Consider the following 20660-nt stretch of genomic DNA (forward strand, 5'->3'; position numbering starts at 1 on the left):
ATTCCAGACACCCAGTGACCAACTGTGCCAAGTTTGAGAACACTGCCACTAACAGAATGGCTGAAATCAATCATACAAATCTGATTGACTGTTTGAGGCTCCACCCCGTTTAGTGAATTTGCACCCCAGTCACCCGATGAGCTACTGTAGCAGGTTTGAGGACTAACTGATTAACCATGTAAGAATGGCAGCAATTTAAATATTTCCCTTCAAACCCGATAGGTGAATTTTTAATTGGCTGTTGTAGGCTCCACCCACTTTCCTGAATATTAAAGGACCACTAGTGAAAAATCGTAAAGTTTAAAATACATGTAAACACATACAAATAAGAAGTATGTTTCCTCCACATTAAAATGAGCCATAAATTACTTTTCTTCCATTTTGCTGTCGCTTACAGTAGGTATTAGAAATCTGACAGAACCGACAGGTTTTGGTCTAGTCCAGAGGTTCTCAAACTTTTCCGTGTCAAGGCACCCTTGATGACTCTGAAATTTTTTCAAGGCACCCCTTAGCAAAAATAATTATGGTTGCCATATTTTGCATTAAATATTGCCAAACTACTGTATATGTATTACAAACACCATATGAAATATTCCGCCTCTAGTTACATAGCATCCCAGTTAGGCAGGCAGTGTCCCCCCTTAAGGTAGGTAATGAAAAGCTTAAGTTAGGAAATGTCCCCCTTTAGATAGGCTTCATCCATGTTACACCTCTAGTGGTCCCCTTTAGTGTCCCCCTTTGTCCCTACCAGGTGGTCAGTGTTCCCCTTTAGTTAGGCAACATACCTCTTTAGGTAGGCAGTAGCCCCATTTAGATGGGCAACAACCCCTTTTAGGCAGCTAATTACCTCCTTTTAACACCCCTGCCTTTCTTTAGGAAAGCAACATACCCTCCAGACTGATTTATGTTTGCAAGTTAAAGGAGGACTCTGCCTTATTATGCTTAGGGATTTATGGAAGGGTCTCTGAGTAATCATGTTTGATGATTTAGAGGGGAGAGTCCTGCCTTAAATCCCCAAGCATAATAAGGCAGACTATCCCCTAAATGCATAGATAAAATTATGCAGCACTTCCACTTTCAAATACCAAAAATAATGAGGTATAGTTCCTCAAACATACTTAGGAGTTCCCCTCTAAGAAATGCACTGAGGGTGCTGGAGAGAAAAGAGCAGGGTGAGGGGTGCTAGGAGCAGAGTGGAGCAGAGTGTGAGGGTGCTAGGAGCAGAGTGAGGGGTGCTAGGAGCAGAGTGTGAGGGTGCTAGGAGCAGGGTGAGGGGTGCCAGGAGCAGAGTGGAGCAGAGTGTGAGGGTGCTAGGAGCAAAGTGGAGCAGAGTGTGAGGGTGCTAGGAGCAGAGTGGAGCAGAGTGTGAGGGTGCTAGGAGCAGGGTGAGGGTTGCTAGGAGCAGACTGTGAGGGTGCTAGGAGCAGAGTGGAGCAGAGTATGAGGGTGCTAGGAGCAGAGTGAAGCAGAGTGTGAGGGTGCTAGGAGCAGGGTGAGGGTTGCTAGGAGCAGATTGTGAGGGTGCGTGGAGCAGAGTGTGAGGGTGCTAGGAGCAGGGTGAGGGTTGCTAGGAGCAGATTGTGAGGGTGCTAGGAGCAGAGTGGAGCAGAGTGTGAGGGTGCTAGGAGCAGAGTGGAGCAGAGTGTGAGGGTGCTAGGAGCAGAGTGTAGCAGAGTGTGAGGGTGCTAGGAGCAAAGTGTGAGGGTGCTAGGAGCAGAGTGTGAGGGTGCTAGGAGCAGGGTGAGGGTTGCTAGGAGCAGATTGTGAGGGTGCTAGGAGCAGAGTGGAGCAGAGTGTGAGGGTGCTAGGAGCAGAGTGGAGCAGAGTGTGAGGGTGCTAGGAGCAGAGCAGCAGGCAGAAATTGTGTTGTACTGAGGACGTGGGGGGGAGGGCAGACAGCGTGGGCTGACAGTAAGGAGAAGGCATTATCTCACTTGTCACACACATTCTACGTTGCACATGCTTTGTCTCTGCAGTCCCTGGCCTGGTGAAGATCCTCTCTCTATTCCAATTCGTACACTCCCGCCTCGCATCACTAGCTGTTCTCCGTGGGGAGGCGGGGCCACTCGGATAGCCAGGCAATGTAGATTAATCCTCTCCCCCTTGCCTCCCACTGTGCTGTCAAACAAAGTACAGGGGGCGGGGTAGGGATCCTCTCGCTAGCTCTGCACGCAGACACAGCCAGCCTGCGTCTGTGATAGTACAATGCAGAGCAGGACTTTGAAGTACTGCAGAAGATTAGAACAGTACTGGGAGGGCAGCTGCGGCACCCCTGGGATGAGTTCACGGCGCACCAGGGTGCCGCGGCACCCAGTTTGAGAACTTCTGGTCTAGTCCATCTCTCCATGGGGGATTCCCAGCATGGCTTTTTTTTTTTATATAAAGACATCCCCTTGAAAAGGATTTATATAAAGATGCTGGCCAGCCTCCCTGCTCACTGCACACTTTTTTAGCAGTTGGACAGAGCAACTGCTATTCACTAAGTTCCTTTGAAAATAAAGGAAACCATGAGAATCCCCTATGAGGAGATGGTTAAGTCCAAAACCTGTTGGTTCTGTCTGATTTCTACTACCTACTGAAAGGAGAAAAGTAATGAATGACTAATTTTACTCTGGAAGAAATGTACTTTTTATTTGTATGTGTTTACAGGTATTTCAAATTTTAAATTTCTAGCGATAGTGGTCCTTTAATCCCAGTCAACCAGTGAGCAAGTGTGGCAAGTTTGACAACCCTGCCATTAATAGTGTAAGAATGGCTACAGTTGACATTTTCCTATGTAAAATGAATGACTGTAATTTGGCTGTTTTATGCTCCGCCCACTTTCCCCGAGTTTTTAAACTCAGTCACCAAGTGACCAGCTGTGCCAAGTTTGGAGACTCTGGCTTTATTGCTGTGAGAATTGCAGCCTTATAAAATTTTCCCATTGACGCGAATGGGTGAAATCTGGCTGTTTGTGGTTCCCGCCCAGGTGTGCAGGGGGGTCGTGAGACCCCCAGAACATATCTTTCCAGGTGGTAAGGGATCTGTATAACTAACACACACACACACACACACACACACACACACACACACACACACACACACACACACAATCTTACTAATATTATAAATGTGAAAGTGTGGATGTTTGTTACTCAATCATGCAACAATGGCTGAATGGATGTGAATGAAATTTGGAACACCAAATACCAAATACCTGGAATAACATATAGCGGGGATCCCCAACCTGTGGTCCGCGGCCCACTGGTGGTCCGCGGGACGCTCCCAGTTGGGCCGCAGGACTGTCCCCTTTACCCCCTCCCGCCCGTCCCCGCGGCCGCCGCTGTTATTACCTTAGCGACCTTTCTCCCCTCTCCAGCGCATGTATTTATTCAAGCAGCGTATCTCCCGGCTGCTCTGCGTGCGATGCGCAGGAAGCAGGGCTCGGTTACCATAGTAACGGCGATACATATCGCCGCTACAGGAAGCCGCTGCCCTGCTTCCTGCCGCATCACACACAGAGCAGCCGGGAGATACGCTGCTTGAATAAATACACGCGCCGGAGAGGGGAGAGCAGCCGCTGTTAAGGTAATAACAGCGGCGGGGATGGGCGGGGGGCACCACCTACCCATACTGGCTATCCTGGGGCACTATACTAGCTATCCTAGGGTACTATACTGGGGCGCTATCCTGGGGCACTATTCTGGCTATCCTGGGGCACTATTCTGGCTATACTGGGGCGCTATTCTGGCTATACTGGGGCACTGTACTGGCTATACTGGTGCACTATACTGGGGCGCTATCCTGGGGAACTATACTGGCTATACTGGAGCACTATACTGGCTATACTGGTGCACTATACTGGGGCGCTATCCTGGGGAACTATACTGGCTATACTGGAGCACTATACTGGCTATACTGGGGCACTATACTGGCTATACTGGGGCACTATACTGGCTATACTAGGGCACTATACTGGCTATACTGGGGCACTGTACTAGCTATACTGAGGCAACTAAACTCCCTATACTGGGGCAACTATGCTAGCTATGCCACTGCACCCTCAACAGCCCCCCACCCCCCCGATAACCCACTCGACTGTCCACTAGAACGCGCACCCAACGTCCACCCGCTCCCCCCCAAACAGTCCCCGGAAAAAAATTTGGTCGGAAAGTGGACTCCGGGCTGGGAAAGGTTGGGGACCCCTGACATATAGGATACTTTTTATCCCCATAACCAAAAAGTGGCAGAGACAAATACAAATTTCACTGGGAAAATGTAAACTGCAGCCATTCTTACACTGTTATTGGCAGGGTTCTCAAACTTTGCACAGTTGGTCACTGGGTGGCTGGAATTAATATTCATAAAAGTGGGTGGAGCTTACAAAAGCCAATCAGAATTCACCTATTGATTTTCAAGGAGAATATTTAATTGCTGCCATTCTTGCACTGTTAATGGCACAAGCCTTAAACCTGGTACAGTTGGTGATTGGGTGACTGGGGTTCAAATTCAGAAAAGGGCGTGGAGCCACAAACAGCCAATCAGATTTGTTTCATTTCAATGCAATTTATTGATGCCAAAGACCACAAAACTAACAAACTTGGTCATTGTAATGTCTGGCAGATCTCCTGCTTTCTTTCAGCTGCTATACCCCAATGTATCGCTACCTTTTTTACCCTAAGTGGCACGTCCCTGCTTGAACGGGAGGTGAGTAAATAACACCTGCCCGACTTCGGGTACACCCAGGCCTTGGAGGTGCAAGATATAGCGGCTGAGGCCGAAAAAGCCAGAGTACCGCCGGAGGTCACTACTTAGGCTAAGTAACACAGTTCCGCAGTATCACATATACAATTAAACAGTTCAAGGGTATCACATAGGTCAGACTTCCCCAACCCTGTCCTCAAAGCCCACCAACAGTACATGTTTTGCAGAAAACCACAAACATTCACAGGTGGGGTAATTAGTGTCTCAGCAGAGCTGATTAACTACCTCTGTGGATTTCCACAAAACATGCACTGTTGGTGGGCCTTGAGGACAGGGTTGGGGAACACTGATAGGTCATTAACTGGACTCAGAGGAACTGAATCGCTCAGCGTCGAAAGTCAGTGGTAACCAGGTAAGCGACAATCCAGATAGCAGACAGAAGAGTGTCCAGTAAACAGGCAAGAGTCAATCCAGGCAGCAGACAGAGTATCCAGGAAGCAAGCAAGGTTTAATCACAGCAGAGTAGTCAAAATACAAAGTCCAGAATATCAGAAAAGATCAGAGAGCACACACAGCAACTAGCCAAAGCTATGCTTCTCACTGGCGAAAACTAGGAGCACTCTGCACATTTAAATATCAATCATTCTCCAATAAGTGACTGGCCACCTTCCGCACAACCAATCACACAGAAAGGGCCTGTCAGGTGGAGATCAGCTGACACCGATCCAGTCAGCTGAGCGGGTCAGATGACTATTGTTTACCCTTGCGGATGGTGTACTGCAAACGTGCCCTCCGCCTATCAGCATGTGCGGACTGTGAGTCACCGGCAGGGCCGGCAGCTGAGGGTACAAGCGCCAAGACCCGGAAGTGACCGCTTCTGCCCGGGTCTCGGCGGCACTCACATTATTATCAAGTACATTCCTTATAGTCATTGAATTATTGTGTGTTAGTGCTAGAAAAAATGAAAAAATGGGCGGAGCCACCACCAAATATATACCCAGGCAATGCCGGGCCATCAGCTAGTATATATACTGTGTATGTATATATGTATATATATATATATATATATATATATAATTCAGACTTAATCGGGCCCCCATGCAAAAGTAAATGATACCAGGAGGCCCCCTTGTTGCCCTGAACCGCGTGCAGGTCATGTGATCGGAAGCCAGCGAATAGCAGCGGAGAGCGTTCTGAAAGCAGTAAAAAAAAATTGCACACGCTCCTGCACATGGTTTTTGTGAGTGAACAGGGAGGTTTCTTTGCTAATTGGCTGCACTTGCGGTTGGGGAGAGGGAGGAGGAGGGGCCTCCAAAGTCTCTGGGTCCCCCTGCGACAGCAGGGGTCGCAGGGGCGATCGTTACGCCCATGATATATATACAGTGGGATGCGAAAGTTTGGGCAACCTTGTTAATAGTCATGATTTTCCTGTATAAATCGTTGGTTGTTACGATAAAAAAAGTCAGTTAAATATATCATATAGGAGACATGCACAGTGATATTTGAGAAGTGAAATGAAGTTTATTGGATTTACAGAAAGAGTGCAATAATTGTTTAAATAAAATTAGGCAGGTGCATAAATTTGGGCACTGTTGTCATTTTTATTGATTCCAATACTTTTAGAACTAATGATTGGAATTAAAATTGGCTTGGTAAGCTCAGTGACCCCTCACCTACATACACAGGTGAATCCAATTATGAGAAAGAGTATTTAAGGGGGTCAATTGTAAGTTTCCCTCCTCTTTTAATTTTCTCTGTAGAGTTGCAATATGGTGGTCTCAAAATAACTCTCAAACGACCTGAAGACAAAGATTGTTCAACATCATGGTTTAGAGGAAGGATACAGAAAGCTGTCTCAGAGATTTCAGCTGTCTGTTTCCACAGTTAGGAACATATTGAGGAAATGGAAGACCACAGGCTCAGATTAAGTTAAGGCTTTAAGTGGCAAACCAAGAAAAATCTTGGATAGACAGAAGCGACAAATGGTGAAAACAGTCAGTCATCCCACAGACCAGCACCAAAGACCTACAACATCATCTTGCTGCAGATGGAGTCTGCAGGACTGTGCATCGTTCAACCATTTGGCGCACTTTACACAAGGAGATGCTGTATACGAGAGTGATGCAGAGGAAGCCTTTTCTCCGCCCACAGCACAAACAGAGTCGCTTGAGGTATGCTAAAGCACATTTGGACAAGCCAGCTTCATTTTGGAATAAGGTGCTGTGGACTGATGAAACTAAAATTGAGTTATTTGGGCATAACAAGTGGTCTTATGCATGGAGAAAAAAGAACACAGCATTCCAAGAAAAACACCTGCTACCTACAGTAAAATATGGTGGTGGTTCTATCATGCTATGGGTCTGTGTGGCCTGTGCAGGGACTGGGAATCTTGTCAAAGTTGAGGGATGCATGAATTCCACTCAGTATCAGCAGATTGTGGAGACCAATGTCCAGGAATCAGTGACAAAGCTGAAGCTGTGCCGGGGCTGGATCTTTCAACAAGACGACCCTAAACACTGCTCAAAATCCACTAAGGCATTCATGCAGAGGAACAAGTACAACGTTCTGGAATGTTATCTCAGTCCCCAGACCTGGAGATAATTGAAAATCTGTGGTGTGAGTTCAAGCGTACTGTCTATGCTCAGAAGCCATCAAACCTGAATGAACTAGAGATGTTTTGTAAAGAGGAATGGTCCAAAATACCTTTAACCAGAATCCAGACTCTCATTGGAACCTACAGGAAGCGTTTAGAGGCTGTTATTTCTGCAAAAGGAGGATCTCTGGTCTCCCTATGACCCGAATAGCCCCACTGCAGTCCATCATGAATGCGGCAGCCAGAATTATCCACTCCTCCCATCGCTCCACCAGGGCGGCTCCCCTCCGTGAATCCCTCCACTGGCTTCCTATCCAATCCAGAATCAGATTCAAGATATTGTGTCTGACCTACAAATCCGTCCACAAAACCTGTCCAACCTACATTTCTGATCTTACTCAGAGATACACACCAAGCCGATACCTCCGCTCCTCCAATGAACTTCGCCTGACCGTCCCCCGCATCACCCAGTCCCATGCACGCCTCCAAGACTTCTCAAGAGCCGCTCCAACACTATGGAACTCCCTACCTTCACCCATTAGGGCAGCCCCCTCCTTCAACACCTTCAAGAAGGCCCTCAAAACTCACCTTTTCAATCTGGCCTACCACCCCTCACAGTTGCTCTAAACCCACAACTGAACTCTGGTCCCCTACCTCTTGTGTCCCTACCTGTCCCTCTAGATTGTAAGCCTTTGGGCAGGATCCTCCTCCTTTTGTGTCCTACCTGATCATGCACCTCCATTACTGTGAACCCATGCTATGCATTTGAGTGAACCTAACTTGCCTAATCTCCATGCTCCCCTCCAGTGACTGACTAAGCATTACCTTGTACTCATACTGTGCTGTGTGATCTTGTTTTCTTGTATTCCTGTATTGTCATATTGCTGTATGTCGCCCCTAAATATTGTCTGTAACCTAAATTAATGTCCAGCGCTGCGTAATATGTTGGTGCTTTATAAATACAATAAATAATAATAATAATCTACTAAATATCAATTTCATTTTTTTGTGGTGCCCAAATTTATGCACCTGCCTAATTTTGTTTAAACAATTATTGCACACTTTCTGTAAATCCAATAAACTTCATTTCACTTCTCAAATATCACTGCGTGTGTCTCCTATATGATATATTTAACTGACATTTTTCATCGTAACAACCAACGATTTATACAGGAAAATCATGAAAATTAACAAGGTTGCCCAAACTTTTGCATCCCACTGTATATAGAGAGAGAGAGAAGAGAGAAAGAGAGAGTAAACAGTTAAAAGTCAAAGTTATATTTAGATTTTAGTGTTGAACTGTAGACTTAAGTATTTTCTACCCACTCCTCTCTCCTACAAATACCCAGGTTTTTGGTAAATCACCCTCCATGGTTGTATCATTGTCTCATGAGATTTACAGTAGTCACTGGGTGTAAGGGCTTACTTATCTGTATGGCTATTGTAACTCGTTCTTCTTTCAGCGGGAAATCCAGAAGCTGTATGAGACCAAGTCCTTCCTATTCCTGGGCTGTGGACGCACTGTTGATGATACCACTTTCCAAGCACTGTTCCTGGAGGCAGTGAAGCACAAGTCAGATTTGGAGCATTTCATGCTGGTCCGGCGGGAGGAAGTGGATGAGTTCAAGAAGCTGCGGGAGAACATGCTGGACAAGGGCATCAAAGTTATCTCCTATGGCACAGAGTACTCCGACCTGCCAGAGTACTTTGAGAGACTGGCCAAGGAAATCTCCCATAAGGGACGGACAGGTATGCAGTCAGCTGCCAAATAATGCCTGTTAGTGGTGACCTCTGTTGTCTTCTTTGTTGACATCATTTATTCTCTTTTTTTTTTGTGTGTGTGTGTTTTTATAGGAAACCTGTACTGAAAGAAACCTGGAGGCAGCTCTGCTGACTTCCTTCCGCATACACTAGTTTTTTTTGTCATGCTGACATTTTTGCTTCTGGCTTTAAGATCTATATCTGCAGCAGCTACACAGTCTGTGAAATGAGAACACCTCACGTATGTATTTGTTCAGGGTCAGAGAATCTGCTGGTTTCAGTAAATTGAGTCACTGACCCAGAACAGATATGCAGACAAGTGCAGAAGCCATAGACAGACACTCAAGTGCATTTTCAGAGGGAGAAGAGATGAAAGGGAAAGCTCCAGTCTCTTAGTAAAGGTGTAGAAGGCCATTATTTTTAACATTATTCATATAATAACATAGGATGAAAACCATTTGGCTAGAAGGAAAATAATACTTTTTAAAAAAAAAAGGTTATTAGGATAATTAATCATTTTAGTCCACTGACGTAAGTCTAACGTCCATGACTGCAGCTGCTACAGCCGCAGGGAGGTGAGACTCGCGTTTGTGCTCTTTGGGGGGGGGGGGGGGGGTGCTCATGATCGCGATAGTCACAGATACACTGCAGAACCACAGGAAGGTCACAGGAGTACCCTGAGCCAATCCGTGCTTGTGCAACAAGAATTTGTTCAAAAACAGTGATCGTTCTCAGTAAATGTAGGAGCAGCGACGTGTACGCGATTGTGCTGCCGCTCGCTTCCATCGCTGATTGCTAGAGGGGAGATGAATGAGTGGGAACTCAGATCCCATTTAATAATCTAAGTCCCCGTGTAAATGATCGCCGGCATCAATGAGATACAGCGATCATTTGTAACTTGGAAGTAAACACGTCCATTCATTACTTCCTGTTAGCGTTACTCCTAGTACGCTAATAGGAAATAATGTGCAAGGACATCAAGTGGCCAAATAGTAAAATTACACCCACGGTACATACATTCGGGACTGAACTTTTTAATATGTATGTCACAAGGGTATATTACGGTTATTTTTTTAATCATGGGCTTGTAATAAATGATGGAGGTAAAAATTAAAAAATGCACCTTTATTTCCAAATAAAATATTGTCGCCATACACTGTACTACAAGATATATAATTCAAGCGTTACAATAACCAGGACAAATGGGCAAATAAAATGTGTGGGTTTTATCCATTTAAGCACATTTTATTTTAAAACTATAGTGGTTAAAAACTGAGAAATAATGATTTTTTTTTTTAATTTTTATTACCATTTAAATGCATTTAGAGTAAAATAATTATTAGCAAAAAGTACCACTCAAAGAAAGCCTAATTGGTGTTGAAAAAAACAAGATCTAATTCATTTTAAAATAAAAAACAAATAAAAAGTGATAAAGTTATTGGGGAATGAAAGGGAGGAGCGCTGAAACGTGAAAATTCCTCTCATACATAAGGTGAAAACAACCCGCAGACTGAAATGGTTAAAGCAGGGCTGCCCAATAGGTCGATCGAGACCACCTGTTCGGTAGATCGCAGCCTCATGGCCGTGTCCCATTGAATTTTGCGCCGGCAGCTGTAAGCGGCCGCGTCCTATCAGATTCTGCTGCTGGCCACTGATCTCGTGGCCAATCAGGGGAGGAGAGAGGTGCAGCTGAGAGGCATGATGCAGTGTCATGGCTGGGGGCGGAGCTGGAAGCAACACTTCCGCCCACGGCCAGATTTACCATAGAAGAACGGTGCCTGCTCCTGGAAAGCCGACTCCCTCCCATCCCCGAGTGTCTCTCTCTCTCTCCCTCCCTTTCTCTCACAGGCTCTGGCAGACACGTGCTGCAGCTGTGCTCTGACCGGCAGAGCAGGAGATAGCAACTTCTGTGTTATGTACAGCCCGCCTCCCACTCCCTCCTAATGGGGCTGTCTGCGACCCAAAGATCCAGCAGGGAAGAAGTGACACTATGGAGATATTGGAGAGAATGCTGATTAGCAGTCTCCCTGCCCCCTCCTCTCTCTTAGCAACAGTAGTGAAGTGATAAGGATCCCACCAGGACTGACAGAAGTCAGGCTGCAGAGTCCTAAATGCTGGCCTATTGTTATACAAGTAAGTAAAGAACAGGTTTTATCTATTTATCACTATGATACAGGAGCTAAACTAAATGTCTGCAGATTTACTTTCCTGGGGCTTCCTCCAGCCCCTAGCAACCTCTGTGTCCCTCAAAGCAGCTCCACTCTTCTCTACTCAGCTTCTCTACTGGGGTCCCATCAATAGTGGCCATCGAACGTGGATGCGCATATATATATCTGCATCATGATATGATATTCATGAAGTAGATGAAGAATACTATATCACTTGTAATGCAGGTGATATAGGGCTCAATTCATCAAACTGTGCTGCTCTAGCAGCGTATGTTAAAAAACAACAAGTTGCACACGCTACGTGCAGCCATGCTGCATAGCGAACTTTCCTTAGTTACGCTCATTGGCCTGGATTCACTAAGCTTTATCAAACACTTTATCAAATGTTTGATAATTTACCTGATTTGTAAAATCTAATTTTGAATTTACTAAGGTGTTATCAATAAAACATTCAATAAATATATAACACCTTAGTGAATTCAAAATTAGATATTACCCATGAGGTAAAATAACAAATGTTTGATAAAGCTTAGTGAATTGAGGCCATTGTCTACTTGGTTAGTTGGTAGATCTCCTGGCCTCTGTGAATTTTAAAGTAGCTCGCAAGCCGAAAAAGTGTGGGCACCCCTGAGTTAAAGCATACAATACAAAACGAATCATTTATATGGTTACTGAATATTGGAGAACCAAAAATGGTAGGAAATGGTAAAAACAACCCCAAATAAGTCCCCCCTTCCTAAAAAAAAAAAAAATAGATTTAAAATGTTCAATCCCTAATTACCCATTTTTATTCTCATTACTGATCTGCATATTAATTTCGGGTATGTTTGATACTGATGGCAGAAATTGAAGTTTTCACAGTGTTTCAGTATAGATGTACTTAAAAGCCCATCTAAAGTTCTTTGCCTTTTCACCATATATGGAGCGAGAGCAAATGTAATTTTCCACTATTTTTTCCTCTATTTTCTACTGCTATTTTCTTTTTTAACTACTTTGTGTATTAATGCAAAATGTGCCTTGCTTTTTCACAAGAGATGGGACTTATTTAAAAAAAATTACATTTTAATTGATAGGAAAAATGTAGCAGATATAGTGGGGAAAAATCACCTTTTCTCCTACAAGCTGTTGTCAACTTTATGATAGATTGCCTGGTTGTTATATCAAACATATGGGTTTTCTGCATATTAGTGGTTAAATACGATGCCAAAATTCTATGAGCATATATAGTGCTGTAAATGAATGCATTTTGGGGGCTATCCTTTAAAAAAAAAAGTGCACTCTAAAAAAAAAAAAAATAGCGCATGTGTTGTATGAACTCCATGTCAAAAAACAAGGTGGTTGGGGAGGTGACTCCATCCTCTTCGGGGTGGGGATTTAAAATGTTTCCACCTAATATGGTGGCGGTGCTTAATTCTACCATAGCCTTCCAAAGCACTGATTAGCTTAGCTCCACTATGTTCAGAGAGAGTGGCGCTAAGCTCCATACAGTCTTGTTTACGAACATAGGTGTAGGTATGTTGGACTCGTTTCCCCTTGAGAATGGTTTGTTTGGAACAGGGTGGAGGGACCCAGTTCAGGGTCTGCTCTGTTTTAATGTTGCGTTTATGTCTGTGGATGAATGCGTTGCACCATAGGTGGCTATCGGCAACTCATCTGTTTGTAGCCAGTCGGGACTTTTTCTAACAAGTGGAAGCAGCTCCTGTTTTTAACAATAGGATCTGCTTCCTGTGTTCCTCTGAGCTTTGGTGATCACCGATGCAGAATAGCAGCAGTACTCTCACCTTTCCCTTTTCTCCTCCTGGGTCCGGTGGTTTAACTTCATGCAGTGGGTCTCCTCCTCCCTGTTCCCTCTTCTCTTCTGTGGCACGTGACAAAAGCTGAAATTCAAACGCTAGTGCTTCGCAGCATACACGCGGAAGCTCTAGTGTTTGAACTTTAGCTTGTCAAATTACACCTAAGAAAAGAGGTCCAAAGAGAGGAGGAGACCCGCCACATTAAGTTAAACTGCCGTAGCTGGGAGGGCACGCGCCAGTCAGACAGCTGAGAGCTTTGCTGGCGGCTGAGGGGGAGTCCTGATGGAGGGGAGGAAGGGGCAGCTCCACAGATTTTGAATCGATTTCATGCTAAAACTGATTTAAAATCTGTGTGCAGTGTGTGGGCAGCTAATAAACCCTCTCTGATCAGCTTAAATCAGAGTGGGATCTATCTAATAGTCGATCTGGTGGCCATCTATAGGGACATAGCCACCTTTAGAGCTCTATCTTCTTTCTGTGACGGTTCCAACTGGCTGACAGTTAAGGGTTTTCTATAAATCTTGGAATGTAACATGTAGATATTTTGAGATGCCAGATAATTTGGGTGGCCACGTTTTTATAACTGCGCCACTCGCTATTAGAGGAGACACACTGGTAGCCTAAATGTCATTTCTTTTACCACCAACAAACCAGAGTGTCTTCATGCGCATAATATAAATTTATTTGTGGCGTAAACAATGACAATACAAAGTGGAGCGCACAAAACCTCCTATAAAGCATCTTAAAAACAAGAGCTGCTGCTGTGCACAACCCCACTGTCACTGCCAGGGTATTCACCTCCATTGATCGCCCAGCCGAAGCCTATGAAAATCAATTAGGCACCCAATCTCTTTGTATTGACATTTTGTAAGCCACAAATACATTTATATTATGCGCATGAAGACACTCTGGTTTGTTGGTGGTAAAAGATGTAGATATTTTAAGGTCTGTCACAATTTCCCCACCAAACAATATATCCTCTCCATATACACATCACATACTTGGTATATGATCTATGTGGTCACTTGTACTACCTGTCATTTCCAATATGTGAGGTGTACAATTAGACTACATATTGCAGAGCATTTTTGCCTTTAACAGGGAGACATGTCCTCTTTTTCCTTTCTGGGTATAGAGAGGATATCTTTCCCCTGGAGGAAGGAGTCAATATGGAAGAAATTCTCCCGACTTGCAGGAGAAGCGATCTGAGTCTATTTGGTGCGATTGGTGCTGCTCTATGGATCCGCCAGGGATGGTGGATTCTGAGGGAGACAGGCTAGAAAGAGTGCACTCAGTGTTGTTGCAAAATGATTTGGCCAGCCGGCCGTGTAGTGATCTCACCTCTCAGATGTGCTGGCTTGCCCTTGTGGGTTAACCAGCACTTGTTGTTGTGTCCTTTTAAGCCACGGACTAGGCTTGTGGCAGATGCTGTCACTGTGGATGTTCCTCTCACCACTGGCCGGCTTGCTGAGATATCGTTTTCTCCCTGCCTATCAATCACGAGTGCACGTCAATCTGTAGGCGCTTAATGATGGAGGCTAGGGCTGCAGTTTCTCTCCCCTGTGTGGGTGATAGTCCAGGGCATGGCGCCCTCCTCCCCAAGACCAATGGCACTCTAGGCAATGGCCTGGAATTCTATGCCTAAAAATACCCCTGCTTGCAACATACTAAAGATGTCCCTCTTACTTTATTATCAGCAGCCAGTACCCAGAAATTTGTGAATGAATAATCTGTCCATCATGTCGTTTCTGCAAATAACAAACCAATGGGTTTATACCTTCTGAAATAACAGTCTTGTCTGTTCCCCCTGAATATTTCGGGCTTCTATTTAGCTGTGACTCTTCTCACAACTCCAGCAAGCAGTTTTTCCACACAGCATAGTCAGTTGTTAACTTGCTAAATACCACAATTTGCCTTAAAGCGGATCCGAGATGAAAAACTAACTATAACAAGTACATTGTCTGTATATCTTATCTAACGTTTAGATAGTTTACACAGCAAATCTAGCTGCAAACAGCTTCAATAGTTTATGATTATTTATTTCTGTGATACAATGAGGGCAGCCATGTTCTGTTTGTCACAGGCTGAGGGCTGGAGATGCTATCAGCTTGCCTGTGTGTAATGTGACAAATTCAGTCTCCTCTCTTCCTCCCTCTTCCCCTCTGCCTCTGAAATCTCTGGCTAGTAACCTCCTCCTGCCCAGACTGAGCTCCCATAAGCCCTTGCTACAGTGCCAAGGCACTCTAAAAAGCTGTGGGCAAGGCTTGATTAGTTTATAGGGAATTAGAGTATTAAAACAAAACAAAGTATTAGGCTTGAGGATAGCCCTATAAACTATATGAAAGGAACACAATTATGCAATGAGTAAAAGTTTATCTCGGATCCACTTTAAAGGGAACCTAAACAGAGAAGGATATGGATTTTTCTTTTTAAAATAATACCAGTTGACTGACTCTCCTGCTGATCCTGTGTCTCTAATCTTTCTAGCCACAGACCCTCAACAAGCATGCAGATCAGGTGCTCTGACTGAAGTCAGACTGGATTAGCTGTATGCTTGCTTCAGTTGTGTGATTTAGCCACTACTGCAGCCAAAGAGATCAGCAGGACTGCCAGGCAACTGGTATTGTTTAAAAGGAAACATCCATATCCCTCTCAGTCCAGGTTACCTTTCAAGTATACTTACTGTGCCCCTAATATTTTCCTGCATACTCTGGATATCCTAGATGTTCATACTGGATAGTAAAATTGAATTTTTTGACTTGGATCTCCATTCAGCATTTTGAGGAAAGCATTGCTATTAGATTCTACCATTATGATTGCAGTAAATACAGAGAGTGGTATGAGTAGGATCTGGTGTCACCTGACACTGGTAACGCTGTCTCTTTCTTCTGTGTGACAGGGATGGCCAGAGATCCTCCTCTAAGAAATGGCCCAAGCTTTACCAGCAGTCCCAATAAAGGTATGGAGCCAGAACCTGGTGTCCTGTGTTTTCATCTGTATCTGTACAACATATACAGTATATCATTGTATGCGGCTGATAACAATCGGTCACATTCTATGAGAAGTTTCGTGATGGCAGAAAATGAAGCTAGGGGAAGCTTTTTGTGCAGTATTACACTGTGTGGCAGCACTTGGGTGTTAATGTGCAAGTGATTACACCATCATCCTAATATGCAGGGGCGTAGCAATAGGGGTTGCAGAGGTTGCGACCGCATCGGGGCCCTTGGGCCAGAGGGGCCCCGAAGGGCTCTCCCTCAACTACAGTATTAGCTCTCTATTAGTCCTGTGCTCATAATAATCACCTCTATAGATACTTTGAATAGTGGTAATCATTAACAAACTGTTTCGCATCCCCTTTTTGCACCTGTGACACTGTAGTTGCCATTGGCAGGTTTTGGTGCGCTGTATCAATTGTTATGTATAGAGTGCTTGGGGGGGCCCCATTGTAAAACTTGCATCGGGGCCCACAGCTCCTTAGCTACGCCACTGCTAATATGAAGTAGCCTTCAACTTCCTGAAGACTGTATAGCTTCCCTGTTCTTTGAAAAAACACTGGCAGCAACTAAGGTTAAATGAATTATTTAAATTTAATGTAAACATGTCCTGACAAACACAGAGTAAAGTTGCGTACACACGCCTGATTTCTTCAAACTACGGCTTTCAGTGGTGTACATATAGTACCATGGGTACCAGTACATATTTTACATAGGGTCACCTCAGGCAATGTATAACTGTATCACATGATATTGAACATCAAACACTGCCTTCCAAAGACTGGTGCACTATAAGGGTGGTGTGAGCAAAGGAAGGGAAATTGCTGTTCAAAGCACCTACTCTACTACTACAGCACCAATGAGGAGCTGAAAAGCCTGGTACTAGGTGTGGGCTCTCTGGTAGAGGGCTTCTGACGTGGTTGCAACCTCTGTATACCCTATTGCTATACCTCTGGTAAGAGTTAGAACTCGGAGAATACTTGCATCTTACTGTATTTCATATGTTGGTAATACCTGAAATTTGGCAATTTGATGTAGATGTCAGACCACTGAGTTCTAATCAGGCAATTTATTTGATACTTAAAGAGAGACTAAAGAGAACACAAATTGCTATTTTTTCCTTCTAGTTCGCTTCAGTACTCTAAGTAGATGTACACCGCCGCATCCACGCCGCAAAACGAGGGCTTTAGACCCCCCAAATCCCAGGGGGGCAAAGCGGCCAGCGCTTCCTGAAAGAGGCAGAGCTTTCAGCCTCAGCTCTGCCTCTACTGATGTCAGTCACCACGGATTGCCGCCTCTCCCCACCCCTCTCCCTCTTTCTTCACTGACAGGGGCGGGGAGAGGTGGAGATCCGCACAGCGATTGACATCAGTAGAGGGAGAGCTGCAGCTGAAAGCTCTGCCTCTCAGGGCAGCACACTCCATGACCAAGATGGTGGATGTTTGCCCCGGGATTTGGGGGGTCTACACCCCTCGTTTTGCGACAGGGATGCGGCGGGTTTGCATCTACTGAGACTACTGAAGTGAACTACCAGGTAAAAATAGCAATTTTTGTTCGCTTCAGAGTTTCTTTAAGGAACCACAAATATAAACTGACCAATATGCCACCCATAATTAATTTGTGCCCACGCACCCAACTGAGAGAATGGGATAGAATATTTCAAGATTTTATCTGGGCAAGTTCTAGGTGTAAATTAGCACATAATATAATTTCAAGGTCTAATAGAGCAGGTGGTCTGGTAGTCCCGGATATCACTCTATAGTAGAAAAGTATACATATTACCAGAATAATAGAGTGTCACTTAATGACTCGGCAAAAGTCTGGCCAGCTACCTGAGTTATTTTGATCCTCACATTGTGTTCTCTTGGCATATAGGCAACATTCGAAGCCTCTGCCATTTCACATCCTTTTATTTGCCCAGCTATTATGCTGGGAATACACTATGAGTTTTTTTGGCAGATTTACGTTCCAATCGATTTTCCGATTGTTTTCCCGATCGATTTCCATTCACTTCTATGAGAAAATAGATAAGAAAAATGACGAAATCAGATTGGACCTGTCGGAAATTATCTATCGAGCCATCTGTCTGCCGAAAAAACTCATGGTGTATTCCCAGTAGGTGAGGTCCTAGAAACCTGGCAGCGTTCTACAGGCTCTTCCCCCATAATCTCACTATGTAACAACCCTGATTTCCCTCCAGGACAGTCTATTAACTAGCTTTAGTCCAACAGCCTGAGTTGACATTGACATTCAGCAAAACTATTATTATGTAATAGCACAGTCTGGTTCAAGCCCCAAATTCAAAGCAACATTAATAAAGTAAATTCTAAAGAAGTAAAATTAGATGGAAAGAGAATTTACTAAATTTTATAATCTAGCAGGCTGCCCAAACTACTTTCAAAAATGTATTGCTTTTCGGGGGAAATTACTAAAGCAAATTTTCCAATCTTTTGTAAAAAATGGGAAACCGACCTGGGTCCCCTACCAGGTTTATTTTCATGGCAGGGCGTTTTTAATAGTATTTGGAGTATTCAAAGCAGGCAGTATCAAATAATGCAATACAAATTAGTCTCTACGTGGTATTTTTACCCTACCAGAGTCAAGAGGGGGACCCATGCTATGTCAAAAGTATGCTGGAAATGTCAGGAAGAAGAAGTGAAGTGTGGTGGAGGCGCAGGTCGATCAAGTCTTTCTGTAGGCAGATTTAACTCTTTTACAAAAGAGAGAATGGACTTGGCTGTAGAATAGACCCTTTTTCTTGTCCTACTAGGTCATTCAGGGATATGGAGAGAGAGAGAGTGACTTACATAATTTAATCAAATACAGTATCTTTGTAGCAAAGTAATTGATATTAAAGTATTGGAAATCGCCTAGCTCACCCTCCATAACGGAATGGGCATGGGAGGTGTATAGTTTCCTAGAAGCCGAAGATAAAATTTATACTCAAGATATAGAGTTACATCAATCTAATGAAAAATTCCAGCATTCTCAATAAAGGAAGGGAGGATGAAAAGTAAGAGGAACAAAAATGGGATTAAGACTCAAAGCTAATTTCTCAGAACATGGACAGTTGTGTGAGAGAATGAGTGTAGATGTTTCTCAATTTGAGTAGCTTTATGTTGTCATTCTATTTGCCTTGTTTATTTGTTTTTTTTATTTTCTGTGTCTTGTTTTTTTTTCTGGCTGTATATTAATGCTTATGAAAATTATAGATTGATGCGATAATGTTTTTCTTCAAACTATGATGCAAATACTCCCCAACACAAGAGGGCACCTATGAATACTGTTGTAACTTAGTTGGGTACCATGCGAAAGCTGAGTTTGAGAAAAAAAAAAGCACAACCCTTAGCCACCCGCAAATTGCAGTGGTCAACTGACCTCTGAGTCCTGCTTCTTGGATCATTTTTGTACATTGCTTCTACAGTTCCTGTCTACTGAAATGTATTTTATTATGAGTGACTTAAACATCCCCATGAACACTAACAGGAAGAGCTGGGATTTGGACCCTGGTCTCTTTTGTCAGAGGCAGAGCCCTTAACCAGTATACTATCCAGCAATAGTCCTCTGCAGTAGTGCAATGAGCATCTTCTCCCAGGATAAGTAAAATAGCTAAACTGTATGACATATATTCCTTTTTGCTGTTCCATGGCTGGAGATCTGTAGAGTGGACTCTAGGAAGATCTGTCTAGTATTTTCAGACTGTTTCATTCTAAACACGGGACATTTTTTAACAGTGTCTGAGACAAAATATTGGTAGGTTTTTAGAAAACCGTGCAGAACTGTCTCAGACATCTTAAGAAATGACTAGATAGTGCAGTTTCCTTCTAAAACTGTTGTAAAATAGGGGGAGTTAGGAAGGTCTCTCAGACAGTGCAGTGTGTGAGGAAAAGAGCTGTAGCTGAGGTAACCAACACATCAGCTGTATTGATACTGGCAGGCTCTGAGTGAGGAATTCAGCAGGGGGGAGGAGCCCTTTACAAATCATGCCTAGCCTGCACTGCTGCACTATCTGTAGAACTGCTATTAAGCACTTCTTAATCTACTACAGTGTAGGGACGGATTTTCACTGTTCTTAACTGTAGTGCAGCTCTAGAAATTCACGCTAAACTGCCGCTATTAGGCAGGATTTAAGAAGTTTTTTTATTATCATGCAGAACTGTCCCTCTGCTGATTAGAACTGCTTAAAGTAACTCTGTAACAAAAATTACAACGTTTTTTCTACCATCCTACAAGTTCCTAAACCTATTCTAATCTGTTCTGGCTCACTGCAGCACTTTGTACTATCACGGTCTCTGTAATAAATCAATGTATCTTTCCCCTGTCAGACTTGTCGGCCTGTGTCTGGAAGGCTGCCAACTCTTCCGTGCTGGTCTGTTCCTCTATGCACACTCCAGTGTGTGTTTTATTTACATAAGCCAGCAGCTTCTCTGCTATCTTATCAGTGATAGAAGAGAGCTGGATAAAAATCCTCCTCTGTTAGGCTGTGAAAGTAGCTGGCTGACACATACTGAGGAATTACAAACACAGGCACAGGCAGAGCTGTCTGCAGGAAGCCTGTAATGTTCAGTGCATGAGAGAAGAAGGGGACAGAAGGTAAACACACAAATGATCTTTTGAGATTCAAAAGGAAGGCTGTATACAGCCTGATTGTGTATGGATGTATTTTCTA

General features: G+C 44.0%; 1 protein-coding gene across 8 annotated transcripts in view; it reads left to right on the top strand.

Annotated features, from left to right (window-relative positions):
* The window catches only part of FAM118B (family with sequence similarity 118 member B), a 167643-nt gene that overhangs the window by 130097 nt on the left and 16886 nt on the right, over positions 1-20660 (top strand). For 6 of the 8 annotated variants that reach the window (XM_068240307.1, XM_068240309.1, XM_068240312.1 and 3 more), the window contains 2 exons: positions 8740-9025; positions 15898-15957. In XM_068240307.1, coding sequence (XP_068096408.1) covers positions 8740-9025; positions 15898-15957 — 346 coding nt within the window. Of the gene's footprint in view, positions 1-8739; positions 9026-9130; positions 9279-15897; positions 15958-20660 lie in introns of all 8 variants that reach the window. The other 2 variants (XR_011022084.1, XM_068240314.1) reach the window with 2 other exon arrangements.

Source organism: Hyperolius riggenbachi, chromosome 6 (genome assembly GCF_040937935.1).
Source record: "Hyperolius riggenbachi isolate aHypRig1 chromosome 6, aHypRig1.pri, whole genome shotgun sequence".
Taxonomy (NCBI): Eukaryota; Metazoa; Chordata; class Amphibia; order Anura; family Hyperoliidae; genus Hyperolius; species Hyperolius riggenbachi.